Source organism: Neopsephotus bourkii, unplaced genomic scaffold, assembly GCF_033783945.1.
Source record: "Neopsephotus bourkii isolate Nb327-2 ecotype Australia unplaced genomic scaffold, CSIRO-AGI_Nbou_v1 NB_1827, whole genome shotgun sequence".
Lineage (NCBI taxonomy): Eukaryota > Metazoa > Chordata > Aves > Psittaciformes > Psittacidae > Neopsephotus > Neopsephotus bourkii.
This window is the reverse complement of record NW_026902300.1, coordinates 805,099-823,788: the sequence shown is the minus strand read 5'-3', so window position 1 is coordinate 823,788 and position 18,690 is coordinate 805,099. Positions and strand designations below refer to the sequence as shown.

General features: G+C 39.5%; 2 protein-coding genes across 16 annotated transcripts in view; one reads left to right on the top strand and one right to left on the bottom strand.

Annotated features, from left to right (window-relative positions):
- NEUROG2 (neurogenin 2) overlaps nt 1–18,690 on the top strand; it is a 456,819-nt gene that overhangs the window by 101,673 nt on the left and 336,456 nt on the right. The gene's annotated exons all lie outside the window — the stretch shown is intronic.
- ANK2 (ankyrin 2) overlaps nt 1–18,690 on the bottom strand; it is a 372,658-nt gene that overhangs the window by 90,381 nt on the left and 263,587 nt on the right. For all 15 annotated transcript variants that reach the window (XM_061343843.1, XM_061343845.1, XM_061343842.1 and 12 more), the window contains 7 exons: nt 11,623–11,721; nt 9,335–9,532; nt 6,457–6,555; nt 6,191–6,289; nt 3,555–3,653; nt 2,735–2,932; nt 128–226 (listed from right to left, as the gene is read on the bottom strand). In XM_061343843.1, coding sequence (XP_061199827.1) covers nt 128–226; nt 2,735–2,932; nt 3,555–3,653; nt 6,191–6,289; nt 6,457–6,555; nt 9,335–9,532; nt 11,623–11,721 — 891 coding nt within the window. The remainder of the gene's footprint in view (nt 1–127; nt 227–2,734; nt 2,933–3,554; nt 3,654–6,190; nt 6,290–6,456; nt 6,556–9,334; nt 9,533–11,622; nt 11,722–18,690) is intronic.

The window sequence follows — 18,690 nt, the reverse complement described above, 5'->3', positions numbered from 1 at the left end:
TGCCCCTCACACACAAAGCCAAGGCCACCACACAGCCTCTTTCTGTGTGCATGTTTCACACAGCTCTTCCCCAAGGAAGAATACAAAATGCTGATGATATTTTATTTCTCTCATTTCTCATTACTACCTTGCCAGCTGAGTCAGGAGAGGCACGACGCTGTAGCAGGAGCTTTGCCACTTCCAGACTCCCGTACTTGGCTGCCACATGCAAAGGTGTGAATCCCTTCTGAAAAATTACAGGAGATAAAGAAGAGATGCTTGTGTTAAAGGTCAGGCTGACATCTGTCTTTTAGACTAAGCACTTATTATTCCTATATTCCTACCTCAAAGAATCAATAGCCGTACCTAGAAAGAGCATCATCTCTTGAAAGCACATTAAGAAGCATAAAACAAAAGAAAATACTTTCCCTTGTATTATTCTTCCCTACATATATGCAGTCAGGCTGGCAGACGCCCAGACATTTTCTCTTAAAGAGACTCTACTGTCAACATGCACTCTGTTGTCTGCTGTGTGTGGGCAACGAAGGCACTAGTTCAAATTTTTACTCCAAACCAGATGCACTTTTCAGGTTCACACGATGACAGCTTCAGAAAGAATTTCCTGTATCGCTTGTTGCCAGCAACAATGAAACACCATCTAAATTCAGTGAGAAATGCTCCAAACTTTGTACTCATCCTGTAGAAGTAAAATTACTTGTGTTTGGACCTTTGTATCTATACAGTCACCAAGTTCAGCTGCAGCCCCTAAACTGCAGCTAAAATGTTCACACTGACTCAGTGGCAGTGGTTTTGGCAACATCAAACATAGTCTTTTAAAGAGAGTCCTTTTCTATTTGTTTTAATAATGTTTGTCACTACAGCACAGGTGTAAGGTCTATGTCAAAACATGCTCTTTGTCTGTTAATTAAAAAAACAAACAAAAAAACCCCAAACCCAACATGTTCATAAGGAAAATTCCTGGAGGCAAGACTGGTGGCAGACTAAAATGCTGCCCTAACAGTAATTTCAGGGAACTACAATGACCGATTTTCCTGACACATAAGTGTTATGTAATGTTATTATTTTTATTATCATTACAGATATGGACCTATTGGAGGAGTCCAGAAGAGGGCCACAAAAGTTGCTCTGAGGGCTGGAGTATCTCTCCTGTGAAGACCGGTGGAGAGAGCTGGGCTTGTTCAGAACAGAGAAGACTCCAAGGAGACCTTAGAGCAGCTTCCCAGTGCCTAAAGAGGCTAACAAGAAAGCTGGAGAGGGGCTTTGTACAAGGTTATGTAGGATAGCACGAAGGGTAATGCCTTTGAACTGACAGAGGGGAGATTCAGATTAGACATTAGGAAGAAGTTATTCCCTGTGAGGGGGATGAGGCACTGGCACAGGCTGCAGTGAGAAGATGTAGCTGCCCCATCCCTGGCAGTGTTCAAGGCCGGATTGGATGGGGCCTGGAGCAACCTGCTCTAATGGAAGGTGTCTGTGCCCATGGTAGGGGGCTGGAACTGGATGGTCTTCAAGGTCCCTTCCAACCCAAACCAGTCTATGGTTCTATGATTAACATCTTAGTCCATTAATCCCACCTCAAAATAGTTTACATCAGGAATCTCAAACATTCCTAGTTCACGAATCTGTAGATGTTTGTAGAGAGATTTTTCTAGTGGACTACATCTTCTCCTATTCATAATTATAAAATACTCCTGAAGTCCTAAAGCAATTACCACAGAGCAATATGGGATATAAGGAAAGTGTTTAGTGTATTTTTAGCCATTCTAATGTGATTTAACAGCTGGATAAAAGGAGAACAGCACACATTCCCACTAATCTGTGGATCACAATTTGAAAATTGCTGGTTTAGTCTTCCAAACCCTGGAAGATAACCCAAAAATGGTTTAGCTCCAGCTGTAAAATTGGGTGTACTTTCTCAAGATTAGGTCTTGAGGTCACTATTGTTTTAGGAACAATAGTGAGAATTAAGTGAGTCTCAATCACGTGATAAATTTGGAAAACGTCTTGGCACATAGTTCTGTTCACAGTTGTCTATTTTCTTACATGTTTATCAATTTGTTGGGAATGTTATTGGTAGACATTTTTTGCTAATAAAGCATTAACAGTTCTGCAGACTTGTTTCTTTATAACCCCAGACAAAATGGCCTGTTGTGTCATATGGCACCTCATTTATAGAATCACTGGAGATATATTCAGCATTAGCTGTGGCTGGACAGATGCTGACTTCTATGTTTCAGGAACATTCCTTTCAGCTAGCAAGACCAGAATTATTTTACTATTTAATTAAACAAGGTATTGAAGAATAAGCAGGCCCATTCATTAAAAAAAACCAACACAACAACAAAAACCACAAACCCAAACAAAAAACAACTGTTAGGATGATAACAACCCTCTTTTTAAAAAAATTTTTCCAAAAAAGCCCTACCCGTAACACAATGGGAAAGAGAGAAGCAAGGTATTTGTGTACAATTCAAACTGGCTGGGGCCCTGTATTTATCATGATCTATCTGCATTTGGCTCCACTGGGAACCAAATTCCCAACTTCAGAAGACAGCAAAATGTGAAAATCTGACTCACTTCTGATTTATTACTTCAGTCTAAAGGTCACTCCAGGATCACTGTTAAATAAGAATAAAATAAAAGACCCAAACACGTTCAACTTCTCAGCGTGAAAGTGCATTCCTCATGAAACAGGCACGCGCTGTGCTACTGGCATACAGACATTTTGTCTTACTTTGGTGGACATGGAGTGTGAGGCACCTGCCTCTAGGAGAACAGATGCAACATCAACTTGTCCCTCTCTGGCAGAGATGTGCAGTGGAGTGTAGCCATTAGTAGTTGCAGCATCAGGGTGGGCCATGTGCTGTAGCAGAAGCTGGACGATCTCTGTCTTTCCCAAGCGAGAAGCAATGTGCAGTGGAGTCTGTTCTTCCTACAACTCAAATCGAGTAGATAATTAGCACAGGCAGAACCACCCTTAACACAATATCCCTGTTTATTCCACAGATCTAGCTGTGCATCTGTCTGGAAAAATCATAGGAAGTAATGGCCCCAACTGACCATAGGATAATCCATACCTTGTAACATTATGCTAAGCAATAAACTATGGGATGAGATTTTCCAAAGGAGCACTTGCTCAGAGACTGGCTGGGCATCCGCCTACTTGTGAGAGGTGGTACGTGATAGCCTTTACTTTGCTTGTCGCAGGGGGCAGTTGGTGTGTTTTCTATTAGTTTTAACTTTTTTCCTTCCCCTACTAAACTGTCTTTATCTTAACCCAAGAGATTTTCTTGTTTTCACCCTTCAGTTCTATCCCCCATCCAGCAGTAAGTGAATGACTGAGCACAGCTGGTAGGGTCAGCCCACCACATGCATTCTCTTTGGAAGATTTATGCATGAACAGGTTAATGTTTTCAGAACTGTTTCTGGGTGTGCTAAATACTGAATTAACAGATTAAAAAAAAAAATAAATTTCTCCTCCCTACCTGCTCTGCTTCAGCAATGTTTCTAAGTACAAGAATGCAAAAAAACCCACATTTAAGCAGAACACCTACCCTGGCTCGGGCATCAACCAGGGCTCCATTTCTCAGGAGACAGCGAACAACTTCCACCTGCCCAGCACGTGCTGCCATGTGCAATGCAGTTTCTCCACGCTGCAGAAAAGCAAAAACATTTCAGTGTTCTAAACCTCCATGAAGAAACAGAGCTCTGATGCTATAAATTCCCCCCCATGTCAACACATGCAGAGACCCGCCTTTCCACCAGCTAAGAACCTGGCTTCCAACCCTGGCTTATGGAAATTCTGCCGTATAGACTCCCCGGTCACACATGTTCCTCAGCTTTCTACGTAACAGTGCATCAGCTTGTGTGCTGTGCAGGAGAGAAGAGTATATCAAGCTTGTCTCTCTCAAGCGATTGCGAGGCATGTGAGCCTCAAGATGGAAGGGGATATTTTTCCAAATGGTCTCTTCCTGCACACTCTGTGGAGCTAGAAGCATTAAAAGGCCTTCTAATGGCTTTGCACAACTAAGCCAGCATATGGAATGTGTAAAAAATCTGTGCTCAGCAGCATGGCTCTGCCTGCAGGCTATAGAAAGCATCTTGTTTGGAAAAGCATGGAAAGCCTTTTGTAGCCCACAGAATTTGGAGGAGAATATGAAATTTTGCAAAGCTGACTGGAGTGATATGGAATTTCAGATCAGGATAACAATGGCTACAGGATGATACACATTTACAGCATTTACTTTTTGCACAGCGTTGCAAAGCAAAACTGAAATTGAGTATTTCTTGACAATGGAATTTCTAGCTTAAGTCTGCACTGTCCAACGTTCTCCAGGATCACTGTTCTAAAGCAGACTAAAATAGTCCCTGTGCAGCTGATACATTAGGCAGTGAGACAGTTCCACAACGAGGAGCTCTGCATTTATCTACATGTTATGACATAACACCCCTGGCAGTGTTCAAGGCCAGACTGGAAAGGACTTGGACCAACCTGGTCTAGTGAAGGTGTCCCTGCCCCTGCTAGGAAGACTGGAACTAGACGAACTTTAAGCTCCCTTCCAACACAAAGCAGGCTGTGATTCTATGACAACACAACAGGATCAACGACATCTTAGTGTTGTTTCTTCTCCTTACTCTAGATCTCTTTTAAGGCTTTTACCCATAGCACTACCAAGTTAAACTGCAGTTGGCAAAATGAACACCCTGCTGTGCTCATTTCTCGAATGGTCGAGATCGTTTGCAGCAGAATCAGCAATCATGTCTTTTTGTCCTTCATCTACATGTAGGAAAAGAAGCAGCCTGAGCTTGCCTACTAGTATGAACTGCTAATTTAAGCAAATCCTCCTCATCAGGAGTTGATTTATCTTGTAATGTTAAAATTAACATTGTATTAACAGTTGTGATTAGTCAGAAGGTAACAAAAAAATCCCACAGCCCTAGCTACAAATCTTAATAGAGAATGTCATTCATATAAACTTCAGGTATGATCTGTTTAAAATGTGAATAAGGTTTACATTTCACACACTCTAAAGATCAAACTTCTGTAAAGACCCTTTTGTACTTGAATTAGCAATGCAGTTTAGTTTTTGGAAACAGTAATTTAATTGGGACCTCCAGCTTACCAAGTAAAACCCAAGACCCCTGTGTAGAGTAAGTTGTAACGTGTTAAACTGTGCATACAGACGTCTGGTAACACAATACTTTTAATTGCTTACAAGATGAATCCTTGTTGGCTTTCACATCATCAATAATTTTTTTATATAAAGAGTATTACAAAGTGTGAAAGCAATAAGAGACTTTGTCAAGGAGTCCATTCAAATAATTCAAGCAAACATCTCAATGTGCTCAACATCTTTCCATATTAGATTTTTCTAATTGAGAAAAACTCATGAGTCCACTACCTGGATTACTAGATTTTTGTTTGTTTGTTTTGGGGAACACTTATCTATAACCTTATTGTCTGGTAAAAAGCTGCTGTCAAAGGACAGGTGGTCATAAGTTAAGCATTTGGTTACACTGACAAATTTGAACAGTAAGATACCTGTGAAATACAGCTCAGAAAACCATCATGGTCTTCTAGTTGTTGTTATTCTTGGTAACTAGGCTATTTTTGATATACAAACACTGATTTCTATGGTAAGTCAGGTTCCGCATTTTCTGTAACCTCCCAAAGGTGACATATTCTAAATTTAAGCATGTTCTTTCAAAAGGCACCACTTCCTGGAATTTCCTGTGTGAGAGGAACGTCTTGAATTTAGCATTTTTACTTTTTGTCTAATTGTTAGGGTTTAAGCATCTTATACCTTTTCACTAACGCAAATGATGCAATTTCATGGCAGCCAGTGAAGCTATGCAAGTAGAAATCAGAGCCATGTAGGCTTAAATTTCACCATTCAGAATGGAAACACAGTCTTCCCCATTATATAATTTTGTGATGTATTTGATGAGCTTTGCCTGTTTCTAGGGGAAACTGCCTACTCAAGAAGAATACATGAAACCACAGATGGCTTATAATGCATAGACAATTACCATTTTCCCAGCTTCACTAAAGGTGCTGGAATAATTTGCCCTAAATGCAACAAAGTCATAAGGAATCACTAAAATGTGACCTTTGGTTGAGCTATATGGTAGGCCAGACCCTTTTTGGAGGAGGTATTGCACAAACGATTCTAGTCAAAGCCATACTCACAATGTTAGTGACATCAGGAGAGGCTCCGTTCTGCAGCAGAAGGAGGACTATGTTCAAGTGGCCCATAAATGCAGCCACATGTATTGGTGTGAGGCCAGACTGCGAAACAAAGCAAGAGCAGTTTTACTCCTCTGCACAGGCACAGGGAAGGGGCTTCTTCGTTTAAATAAAACATAAGTGAAAGTGAGGCACGACAGGAGAAAAAAGGAAGCAAAAAAGGGAGAGAGAGAAGGAATGTTTCTTCAGGACATGAAACATTTTTCTACCTCTGTTATAGCCTGGATTGAAGCCCCATATTTCACCAGGAGTTCCATGACTTTGATGCGATTTTTCTTGCAGGCAATGTGCAGTGGAGTAAAACCATTCTGTGCAAAAGATAGTCATGTTAGTCAGAAACATGCAGCTACGATTTTCACATGTGGTTCTGAAGGCTGTGCACGTGTATATGTGAGGATGACTTAAAGTGGTTCCCAAGTTTGCCTAATACAAGTAACATGTAAGAAATTATAGTGATCAATTTGAATCACTTAGTGTCTTTGGAAATGTACAGAGCATATTCCATACCTCTCTAGGAAAGGGACAGAGTACTTCTGGATTGCACCTTACTTCGTCATTTTAGAATATCTTGTAATCCAAGCACCTTATGTATTGATTTTTACGCTTATGCATGCATTTACAGTACACTGTTTTCATGTTTGTGTGTGTGTGTGTGTGTGTGCGCGCGCATTCTGTGAGGTGTCTTAAATAAATCAGCACTCCTTCAGCTATGGTTTCACAATAGAGTGCTCACTCTTGAAGGATCTGTGCCCCCTCTTCCTTTATTTCTGCCCTGCTGAGTCATGAAGCAAGGGTGCAGTCCTCATCCAGATTTAAAAATAAATGGGGCAGAGACAGAAATGAATGAGGAAAGGAACATCTTAAATCAATAGTGCAACCTAGCATTTTGTATGTGAGACAAGAGTTTTAGTGTTGTGCTTGCCATCAGTACACGCTCATTTCTTTGGAGATGCTTACTCATCAATATTGGAGCCCAAATCAAAGTATAACTTCATACTCTGTACTGCACTAGAGGCTTTGACTTCAAGCTTTTGCTATGTGCTGTTATAATTAATGCAGGTTAAGTGTGTGCCTAATGCTAAACAAATACATTATTCACCACATGTGAACATTTTAGTAAAAAGCACATGTAACATTTTGGATAATGCTGAAAAACTGATGTATTTTCTAATGAAAATGATCAGTGCTGCTAAACAATCAACTAACAGTAAACAAAACTCATCAGTGAAATCTTAGCTTGTAGGAAGGGGCACGTGATAGATTATTCTGCAGTCAGTTTCTGTTAAGGGAAATGTTAATTACTGGTTGATTTGAAAGTTCTTTAAAGCAGATACAAACTGAAAAAGTTAAGAACTCATACAATGCTTGTATCCTCAAATTATTTTGCAAATATTAACAAGATTTTTTTAAACTTCGCTGAAAATGAATTATTTGTAAAATTTATTGCAACCCAGGACTCTAATGAATATTATTACTACTATTAGCCTTCTACAATTTCTAAAGAAGGAATCAAAACATTAGCTATTTTACCTCCTGCACAATATCTCTCAATATATTTCTTAGGGAGTGTTACAGTTTCAGAAGTTTCCATTTTTCCACTTCACTGCCTGAGCTGATTTCATTTCACTACTTCTATTTAAGTGAGGAACAGTTTGTTAGGGGAGAGGAGAAGGCAGAAAAAAACCACCCATATCACTAATAGAAATTATGAGCATCATTTAATATATTAAAAACTATAAACAAACTGGAGGTGACAAGCCCCTGATGTGAGAGGAAACGGGGGGGGGGGGGGGGGGTGGGGAAGTCTGGAGGAAAGAGAGCAGAGAGATGGCAGCCTGAGAGTGTTCTCCTTTCATTTCAGGTGTTTCTCTGGGACAAAGGCAGAGGAGTGAAGGAACAAAAGGTGTATTTCTGGTTATGGAAGAAGGGCTAGCATATAATGGGGGGGAGGGGGGTAGCTAGGAAAGTACAGCTAAAGATAATGAGAAGACTGGCAAGAAAAATAGGGAAGGATGAAAACAACATCGAAAAAGGTCAAGTGAACATGATACTGAGAAAGACACAAGAAAAGCTAAGAAAAGGAAGGATTTGCGGGTATAGACAGGCTAAGAAAAATAAGAGAGCAGAAGAAAATTGCGTCAACATATAAAGTCAGTTCCAAGGAAGTAAGGGAAGTAAGGGACAGGTGGAGCCTTCACAGTAAAACACAGGGTCATACTTAAGGCAAGAAGCTGGGGAAGACATCAGAGCAGTGGAAGTTCTGTGGAGGCACTGAATACAGCAGGCAGTGGCAGACTTCTTGCCATGCAGAAGTATCTCAAGTGTTCAGTCTATTTCTTCTCCCCCCGCCACACCCCACCCCCCCCCCGAGTGTAATATATTGGTACTGTAACTTTCATCCAGCTAACAGTTCATAGAGACTTCCCATTAGTGAAAATTTAAATCTTGTCTGGGTTTGGACAGATTAAAGACACTTGAAAGCTTTAGATGTTCCTGAAACCAAATAGGATGTTTTTCTCTCAGTTAGGGGACAGGGGTCTGATCAGTGAGTGAAAAGAATCATAGTTGTTTTCCTGTAAGCATCAGGAAAACTGATTTCCTGTAAGCATCAGAAAAACTGGTTTTTGAAAAGGAAGAAAAGTAGCATCTAATAGAGAGGAATGTCACAATTTGATAAATGCAGAAATATTAGCTTTTTATATTTTCTCTATGCCAATTAACTTACTGATTTGGATGAAACTTAGAAATTATTTGTGTATCCTATCACATAGTATGGAAAACCAAATTATTAATGCAGTAAAATACCAATGCCTATGTTAGCAGCAACTAGAAATGGCTCTGATTTTAGGAACTCTATAAAACTGCCAGGCTTGACACTACAGCCACTTCTCATGGGATGTGGTCCCTGACTAGGCCTAGGTTACAAGATATAATAGTGGCAACCAGCAGGTGTGAGAACCTCTGTTGTAACTGCAACTATTTGAGGTTGTTGGGAGTTTGCTGATAATTCTAACTTCGCTTTACTAGTAAGAGCTAATCATCTGTCCTGGAAAACTTTGTTACACAGCACAGATGGGACAGGTTTACCAGGGCACGAGCATTGGGGTTTGCTCTCTTGTCCAGAAGGAGTTTGGTGACACGATAGTGGCCACAGTGTGCAGCCACATGGAGGGCAGTCAGGTAATCCAGTGTGACATCATCCACAGGAGCTTTGTGCTGCAGGAGGTGTTTGACGCACTCCACATGGTCCCCCTGGGCCGCCATGTGAAGGGGAGAGAGTCCATTCTGTGGTAAAAGAAAACAGAACAGTAACTTCCAGTAATTCTCACTTAGATCGTGACACATATTAGAAGGATGCCATTATGAGTTTGCAGAATCCCCCTGTCACTAAACCAGAGACACATTTCAACAGACTGGAAGAAAAGCTGAAAAAAAAAAAAGCTATAACCACCCTTTCATTCCGGTAAATACACACAAATTTAGAGGAACATTATATAATTAACTAAAAATCTGAATTTAATCAAAGCAGAAGAATCTAAGGGCCTTGCCTTGTAATTTAATAAAACATACCTTGACCTTTAAAGACAGTTTTGGGGATACTCATCATAACACTAAGACATAGATTCCATGCTAATTAGAGGAAAAGGTCCTACTTATCCATCATGTTTACTAAGGAGTTTCTTCTTTTTTTTTTTCCTTCAAGTGTAAATGAAAAAAACAATTATATTGAAAAAAACAATCCCCGAACTGCTGGGAAATGATACTTTCAACCACCACCATAGTTGAACCTTTTATTCAAACCGTTAACACTTGAAGGGCAGTGGAAGCAGAACCTTTGTAGCCCTGTCTGGCTTTAATACATCTTTTTGTAAATATGGAAGTCCATGGAAGGTAAACAACTAAAAGGTAAGAGAATTGTTGCTACTAATACGTAAAAATAGTTCTAATATTTGCATATTTATCTGTCTCCAGTTTGCAACCATCTGTTTAAGTTGGAGGAATTTGCATTTAAATCTAATTTCATTTGACATGCAATAAGGTACATAAAAATTACTGCACACCTGAAGATAGATTGTAACATATAGACTTGAACAGGTAACTGACTTGGTGTGCTCAAATTGACTCAAACACTGATTCAAACAGGTGTGCTCACTTCGAAGGAGAGAATTATTCACTAGTGCAGTTCTGCTCTGCTCAATCCTCAACACAGTGGGGAGGTCCAGATGCTGCCACAGCAATGCTGGTAGTTTGTCCTCACCAGCAACATCTGTCTTTGAATGGCAACATCTGGGAATCCTGCCTAGAGAGTGCACAATTTATGTGGCAGGGTCTATTCTTCCGAACCTCACTACCTCTTAGTGAAGTGAGGGTGCTGATACATGAAATTCACCTTCTCTCACCAAAGGAATCACTGAAATAATGAAGAATCCTTCCCTTACAATTCCCATCTCCCTGTGGATCCCTCCTGCATAAACAGATGACGTGGGCTACTTGGTGCTATTAAGGATGAATAGCTTGAGCACATCCTTATTTGATAGGCTTGCAACCCAGAAATAACACCTCCTAAAGATTATCAAGAGAACTATCCTGAGGCTCCAATAAGGATAACTATGGATCAGAATCCACTAATTGCCCTTGTCTGAGCGACAGGACGAGGGAGTGGGACCCAGTAAACAGTACAACAGTCTTAAAGTGTTACTTAAATTGTTTAGCCCTCCTGATCTTCCAGGGGACCACAAGCATGTCATTGCAATACTCTATTCCACTGTTTTACAACTAATGATAATAATCGTCTGTCAGGCACTCTGAAGTGCTGTTCAGTGGGGTTCACTATTACCCTACAAGTATCTTCCACTCATTAGTTTGACTAAAGGGACAACATTTGTAGGAAACATTAATCTTAGACATCTGCTTTTCAGAAACCATTAAGAACATACTAAAATAATTTTCCAACTCTGAAATAGTCCATGAAAACAATTAGGAGAAGCTGCAAGCCAAAGGTCCTAGTTAGCTTAGAGGAAAGACTGGAAATCTATACCAGGAGTTGTCCACCAGGACTGACTGACCCGCCTTTCTCATCTAAGAGAGAAAACTCTTAAGAAGCAATAAAAGCAAAGTGCTTGCTGTAGCACTGTATACCATGTGTTTAGTATGATGTTACAGAGAGGGGCAAAGAAGTGCATAATGTTTCATGTATTTGGAAAGGATAATCCCTAATTATGTAATAAACCCTTATTCTGGATCATTCTACCCATTAATACATTTCCTTTGGGAGAACAGAAATGTTCCTGTCGTCTTCCTTATCCTTTCAGTGACATTAAAAATGCTGTGGAAAGTTACATAGATCTGTTAACATACTCTAGCAAGACGCACACCTTGGTCCGTGCAAGCAGCGGGGCACCTCGTTCCAGGAGCAGCTCCACAACTTGGTCATGTCCACTTCTTGCAGCACAGTGGAGTGGAGTGAGTCCATCCTTAAAGTAAAAGGAGGGAAAACAAATGAGCACATCCCCAATTATCCATCCTAGCACTCTGAGGAACACCATTCCAAGAATGCAGCCCCACAAGCACGGGAAAAAGCTCGTTTTTTTTTTGACTCCTAACTGAAGCTGGCTCCTCAACATGAAGTTTCATCCCTGCTCTTCCTTGCACCAGTAAAAGTCACTCTAAGGTTACTGTTTCAGAGGGAGCCCCACTATGTGTTGAAATCTCTTACTAAAGAGGATAATGGAAGCATGAATTTCCTCCTCCCCTCCTTCTCCTCTGCATGGCTTTGAGATTGTATTGCCTCTCCCTGGAAAATATATGCTGGGCCAAAGATGCTCCATTAACCAACACTTGTCCTTTTGATTGCATCTGTTGCAGGGATGAAACAAAAAATGTTCTAGAATATTTTTATTTATTTTTTAACAGGCAGCAGAACAAAGACAATTTTAAAACAGAGAAAGAGAGAAACAAACAGAACAAATCCTTTTGTTTCTGATATTGAGTGGTGAACAAGAAGTTAACAATTTCCTGCTAAAATTGCTCTGAGACCACCAACTCCACAATATTTTTTCCATTGTGGAACACCACCCTATCCTGAAAGGCTACTCAGTATGATCACAGCAGTGGTAGCAAAATAAGCGTCAATGAAACATTTTGATTGGAGAATGCATTCTAGGTAATTCTGCCACAGTTTAGACTTTATGCAGAAAAAACACAACAAAAATAAGGCAAGTGAAATGGTTGCAAAAAACCATTTGTGCTGAATGACAGAAAAAAGAAAATGCTCAAAAAAACAGAAACCCACGTTTTCAACTCCTTAGACCTTGATCTTGTTCAAGCATGTACTCAGAGAAGTCAATACTCATTCAGTAGAAATAGGTTTATAAAGGTGAAGTAGTAAAAGTTTTTAAACACAAGAAAAGCCTTCTCCTTTTGAGATACATTGCGCATGTCAGATGAAGGAGATACTATCGTTCTAGGGTGCTTTATGAAGAATCCAGTAACAGGACAATTAAAAGATGAACGCATTGATCAGAGATAACTTTATTACTTAGAGGTTAAAAAAGTAGCAAAAAAAAAATGGTCCTAAGCATGAGTTAGTGACCTACATAGCTTCATGCACAGATGTACTGTTGGTCTTGCTGGAGTTTAGAGGAAGTCTGTGTCACTATATTTTTACTTGTACTACTATAATCTTTAAATTAAAAGTAGCTCTAGACTGCACAGTGCCATCACAATTGTAACATCATTCAGGCTATGCAAACCTAGCCTTCTTACACTCTGCAAAAGGTAGTTCCAAGAACCAGATCCTCAGTTTCAAAAGCACGAAGCACCTTTCTGAATTGGCAGTGCAACAAAGCTCCTAGAAGTCTGCAAGGAGGACTTCTTCTCCATTATCTATGTTCCCAGTGAGTTTTCAGAACTACTGAAAGGGTTGGGCGTGCCTTGATACTCACTATCATAGAGGCAAAGTCATCACTAAATCCCATGGAAGCTTGCAATGAAATTCACCAGATGCAAGATCAAACCTGCCAACAGAATTCAAGGCTGTTCAGCACCTGTCTGAGTGGGTCAATGAAGGGGAATCTTTTCTGTGCTGAAGCTTCAAAGTGCCCTAAATCAAGTCTTTATACGCACAACTGAGGTCTATTTTCATCTTGCTGCCGGACGCATTCATAAATATAATTCCCACTAGCATTCCTAAGGGGAGAATATATCCCAAAATGTATTTCTAGGCAAGATATTTATTTCAGATTTCTGTTCAGTTTCTGACCTTTTGTGCTCTACATTTTTAATCAATGTGGGAGGTTCACTTTCCGTATCTGCATAGTCACTTTCATGCTATTTGATTTAATAGTACAGCAATAGAAAGGCAGAATTGTGTGAACCCGTCAGAAAAACAGGACAAATCCCCAGAGGGAGAAATCAGAATTAAAACACAAGGCAAAAAGCACATTCACAAGGAAGACCTCCACAAGGAAGTCTAGCTACAATAGAAATAAGAACTAAATCAATTTCTCCTCTGTCCTTACAATTCTCTCTAAAACAAGACAGAAAAATTTGCTCTGTATCCTATTCTATCCTCTCATAGCTTTTATAAATGCATCATCGTTTACTGCCTGTGCACTTCCCAGAAGGTGCATGAAGCAAAATGCTTTGCAGCCTTCCATATAGCCCTCTTCTTTTCCCTCTTTCTGCCCTGGGGAAAACAGCATGTATATTTTAAAATCATTCTATATTTAATACTTTAGATTTGATTTTTGCTCATATATTTTCTTCAAAGATGAGAGAAATTGCAAAGACAGAGCTGTTGTAGTAGAAGGTTTAGTACATAACATAATGAGCACAAACTGACATTAGCCAGTATTAGGAGACACACTGGTGCACCAAGTAAGTCCTCTTCTGCACCGTTATCCACCTGCAATGAACCTCAATGTTCTGAAATCTATTGCAGGAATTTGCCTATGAACTTATCTGATCATTCCATATCACAAAAATTGAAGAACACATACTGAACAAAATATCAAACGCATCATTTGACAGGAGATACAACACCGGGCCAAAGAGACAGACTTGGAAGCACAGATAATTGATATTCCATAAACATAAAGGCTGCCATGCTGGGAGAAAAGGAATTCAGCAATTTGCTATTTTAAGAAGCCCAATATTTATCTCCTCATCCCAAAGAGTACATAATGGAGATAAGTGGAGTTAGATGTTTTCATCTTCCAAATGACATCCTGCACTGGATGTTCTGTCTTGCACATGTGGTACTCTGCTGGTTCACACTTTGCAATGTAACCAGTAGCTGGATGACTTAGATATGACACTACAACCCCCTCTGTGTGTGTGGAAGCCACCAAATTCCACCTCTCCTAATTTCCTCTTAAATGGCTCTCAAAATAGAAGGTAAACTTTTTTCCTTGAAAATCAATCCCTGGTAATATTTTAAGCAAAGATAAATGAAGATAGACGACTGGGTGTTTTCACAGTGATTAAAATACTTTACTTCAGCTTTTCAGAGAGACCGAGATAATAAGAAGCTGTGCTTACAAGAGATTCTTAATGGGAAATCATGTGGGCAGCATCTCAGTAGAGGGGCAGCTGCACACATTGGTGCTTATTCGAATGAAGCCTGATGATAGCACATGAACATCAAAGCTCAAATTATCAAAGAGTTCTTCTAAACTGCAGCTGCATATTCTCATTTTTGTAAGGGTAAACAAAATGTTAGTATTCTGTATGTTAGCCGTGCAAAATTGTCTGAATTGTCTCCACAAATAAAGGCCTTTTCATTCCTTCATTTTTCATTACTACTAAACCTCTTCTCTTTAAAAACGAACAAGGCAAGGCTCCCTCTTGCTCAAAGCTCTCAGAGTCTTGGCAGAATTAAGCATGCTTTAAACCATTCCTCCAGGTCTGCCATCCAAAGTACAAATTTAAAAAACACAGCAAAAAATATATCACATATTTGCTTAAGTCTGAAGATACTAACTTAAATCATTCTAAATAACTCACTATCTATATAGCTTGCTTAGATATTCTGCACATCTTTTCCTTCTCCCTTGTAAGCTTTATATGAATTCACCACATTTTTAATAGCAAATGTCTGCACTGTGATTAGGTATTTATAATTTGACATTGCTTTAGAAATGGCAAGAACTGTAAATGAAATATTACTGCTCTGTGCATGCGTGTAGACTCAGAGAAAATGTCACAGCAGCATTACTGCAGAAAAAAAAATACTGTAAATGTAGCACAGTGCCAAGTGAGGATTAGGATCCTGCTACAATGGCTTTAAGGTAGGAAACTCACTGCTATGTGGAAATAGCAGAGTGCCATGCCTGTTTTGTTAGGATGCATACATACAAAAGAAGACATGATTACAAATAAACCTCAGGAGGTTCCCAGAATGAGTGTTAAGGGACATTCACTTCAGCACATTCACCACAAAAAACTCAACCCCACCAACACCAAAACAAAAAAAATCTCAGTTCCACCCCTCCCCAAGACACCTTCCTTTTCCCATTTATACCACCCATCTCTATGACCAACCTTACACTTCTTTCAGCTCCAGCTGAGCTGAAAGCTGAGCTCCTTTCTTTTCCATGGCCCTTCTCCAATCCAACTGACACAGCAGACTTTGTTCCCACCATTACCACGTCTACTACCCTCTCCAGCTCCAGCTGCCACACTCCAGGCACACAATATCTGTACCTTCCCCACACAATAAGCTTTCATTCCAAGAGTAGATGCTCTGTTTCATTCTAGGGATTTTTTTTACAACTGTAAATATTCTGGACAAGAACCTGTGAGAGGAGTCTAAAGAGAAGTCCCAGAACAAGAAAAATTTCATTTCAATGTTCGCAAGAGTCAATAGAAAGAATACAAAATTTGTGACAACTTCAGCATCTGAGACAGGTGGACATGCTCCTCACCCCTTTCTAAGCATGTCTGCATAGACCAAAAAAGTGGAAATGCCAGTAAGGTAGCAAAGGCCTGTGAATACTCTGTATTTCAAAAGCAAAAAAGCATGCAAACCTGAAAAAGCATCACATTCTCACTTTGTTGGGGGTTTTTTTCTATACAATTTATATAGAGAAATGATAAAAATACAGGTACTACAAAAACTGCATTCAAAAAGAATACTCCTAAAACCCCTTAAATAGTAACATTTCAATGTCCTGCATACTCTTACTGTTACTATATAATTTATTTACTATATCATTTGTTTTTTTTTAATAGAAACATCTATATTTTGGCCATGCTAAAATTGCTCTGCCTTATATGCTTAAAATAATTCTTCTTGTAATAATCCTTATAATGGTTCTGGAAGGCTGTAAATGCTTTCCTCCTCTCGAAGTGAGAGTTGGTAATTGCCACGTTTCTCTTGACCACATCACATACATTTAATCGTAAATTGAGCTTTCCACCATCTTTCGGAGATGTTGCTTTAAAGAACAGTTCCTGACTCCTGACCACAGCCTGTGACTAAATATAACTGGTGTAGATACATAGTTTCCATTTTTGCCGTAGATACAATATAAGCCAGAAATGAAATTCCGCATTTAAAAAGCTTATCTAGTAGTTAGTTGAGAAAAATGGTAAAAATTACCAAAAAAAAAAGGAATTAAATATTATTTTAAAATAAGTGCAGTAAGTGGATTTAGTAGCGAGTCTAATCTTCATAGTCTACTGAGAAATGCAATAAAATTTCAGCAAATACATTACAAAATGTACAGAACAAATAAAAATATTTAATTCCTGCAATAAGCAGGGCTTTCCTTTGACATGCAACATTAACTATGGAGCAGTAGGACACATGCATAACTCCCTCCCTTTGAAGAGGGAGTAATTTTAAAATTTTTATCTTTTTTTTTTTTTTTTTACAACATGGGCTCCTGATGGATCATTCCAATGGAACACTTCCAAACACAGGATTTCACAGATCAGTTCAGAGAAACTGAGGCTCATCTAAAATCTGTTGAAATAAGGTTTTGCATCTTAATTTATGCAACATCAGATGGCATGTGATAAAGCAAGTTAAAATTAAGCTGAATGAAAGCAATGAGTACTTTTTTAACCACAGAGCTTATTTTAATTTGGCATGGAGAACAAGAATAAAAGCCCAAGCTATCTGGCAATGAAATATCCTAGTAGTATATTTAATTCCACCCTTTTCTGTTTTTACTGGAAGAATGCAGGTGTTCCTCAGAAGGAATGAAAAAGCAAGCATGGAAAGGCAAGCATGTCAGTACCGAGATGGAGGAGGCCTTTAACATACAAAACACAAGTATGCGTGGCATGCAACACCCAACCTACCTCTTCCATACCCTACATACTCACGGCCATAGCAAAGCACACAAAGCATGCGGACAAAGCCAAGGGAAAAGAAAAAGACACTGAGATGGTATAAACAGCTGGCCTGAAGACAAGATCACGCAACAGAGATGCTGATGGCAAAACCAAATCTCTGGAATCCTCCCCCCTGTCAAGTAGAGACAATCACCACCATGTGCCTTTGAGCAGGAAGAAGGCAGAGATAAAGCAAGAGGAAGCTGCTGAGTCTGTTTAAACTGGGATATGTGTTGTGCTTTAGGATACCTTCACGGGTTTTCACTGTTATCTTTGTGCTGATAGTTTCTCAGCTAATGTAGCAGCTAATAAAGGGCAGGAAGCCAAGACAATGAGAAGACTCTAAAATTAGAACCATCCACCTACGCTGGGCAAAGACCTGTTCTTTCAGTTTCATTCACAACTGCACATCAATCTTTGCAGGTTAAGTGGGGAAGGGAATACACCTTGACCTCTCAAAATCCAACACGTCCTTTATAATCACCTGTGCCAGCTTGTCTGAAGCAAGCAACTAAATACTGAACAGGAAATAAGTGAATTCAATACTCTCATTCCACAGGCCAAACGGGCCATTTCTGTATGACTGCTCTGCTTACGAGTATGTGGAATACCCTGAATGCAGTGTGTTACTACCCTTTCAAGCCTCTTTACCATAAGCTTTTAGGCACCTATTGTGGAAAATTTGACCAGGGATGATTTGTTGCACACCTTCATGAGAAGCAGAACTTAGCATCATCTTTGCAGTTTAAAATAGTGAGAACGTTGTTGTTTAAAATAAAAAAAAAATAATAATAATTTTAAAGGCAAGAGAGACGTCATTTCATAAACAAGCAGAAATCAAAATCATAACCACATACAGAGTTCCACAATAATCACAACTGTCTTCCTATCTTATCAAGCAACAAATGGCTGGTGTAATTAATACCAAAGTGACTGCAGAGGTTGAATCAACCAGAAGGGTAGTTGACTGCAGTATTCTCTACCTTTCTACTTTGTTAAACAAAACCTCTTATATCCAGCTCTACTCTCTGTTCTAAAATACCCTCTATTACTTGGAGACATAATTTTGCAGATCAGTAATTAAAGAACAGCAGCTTGCA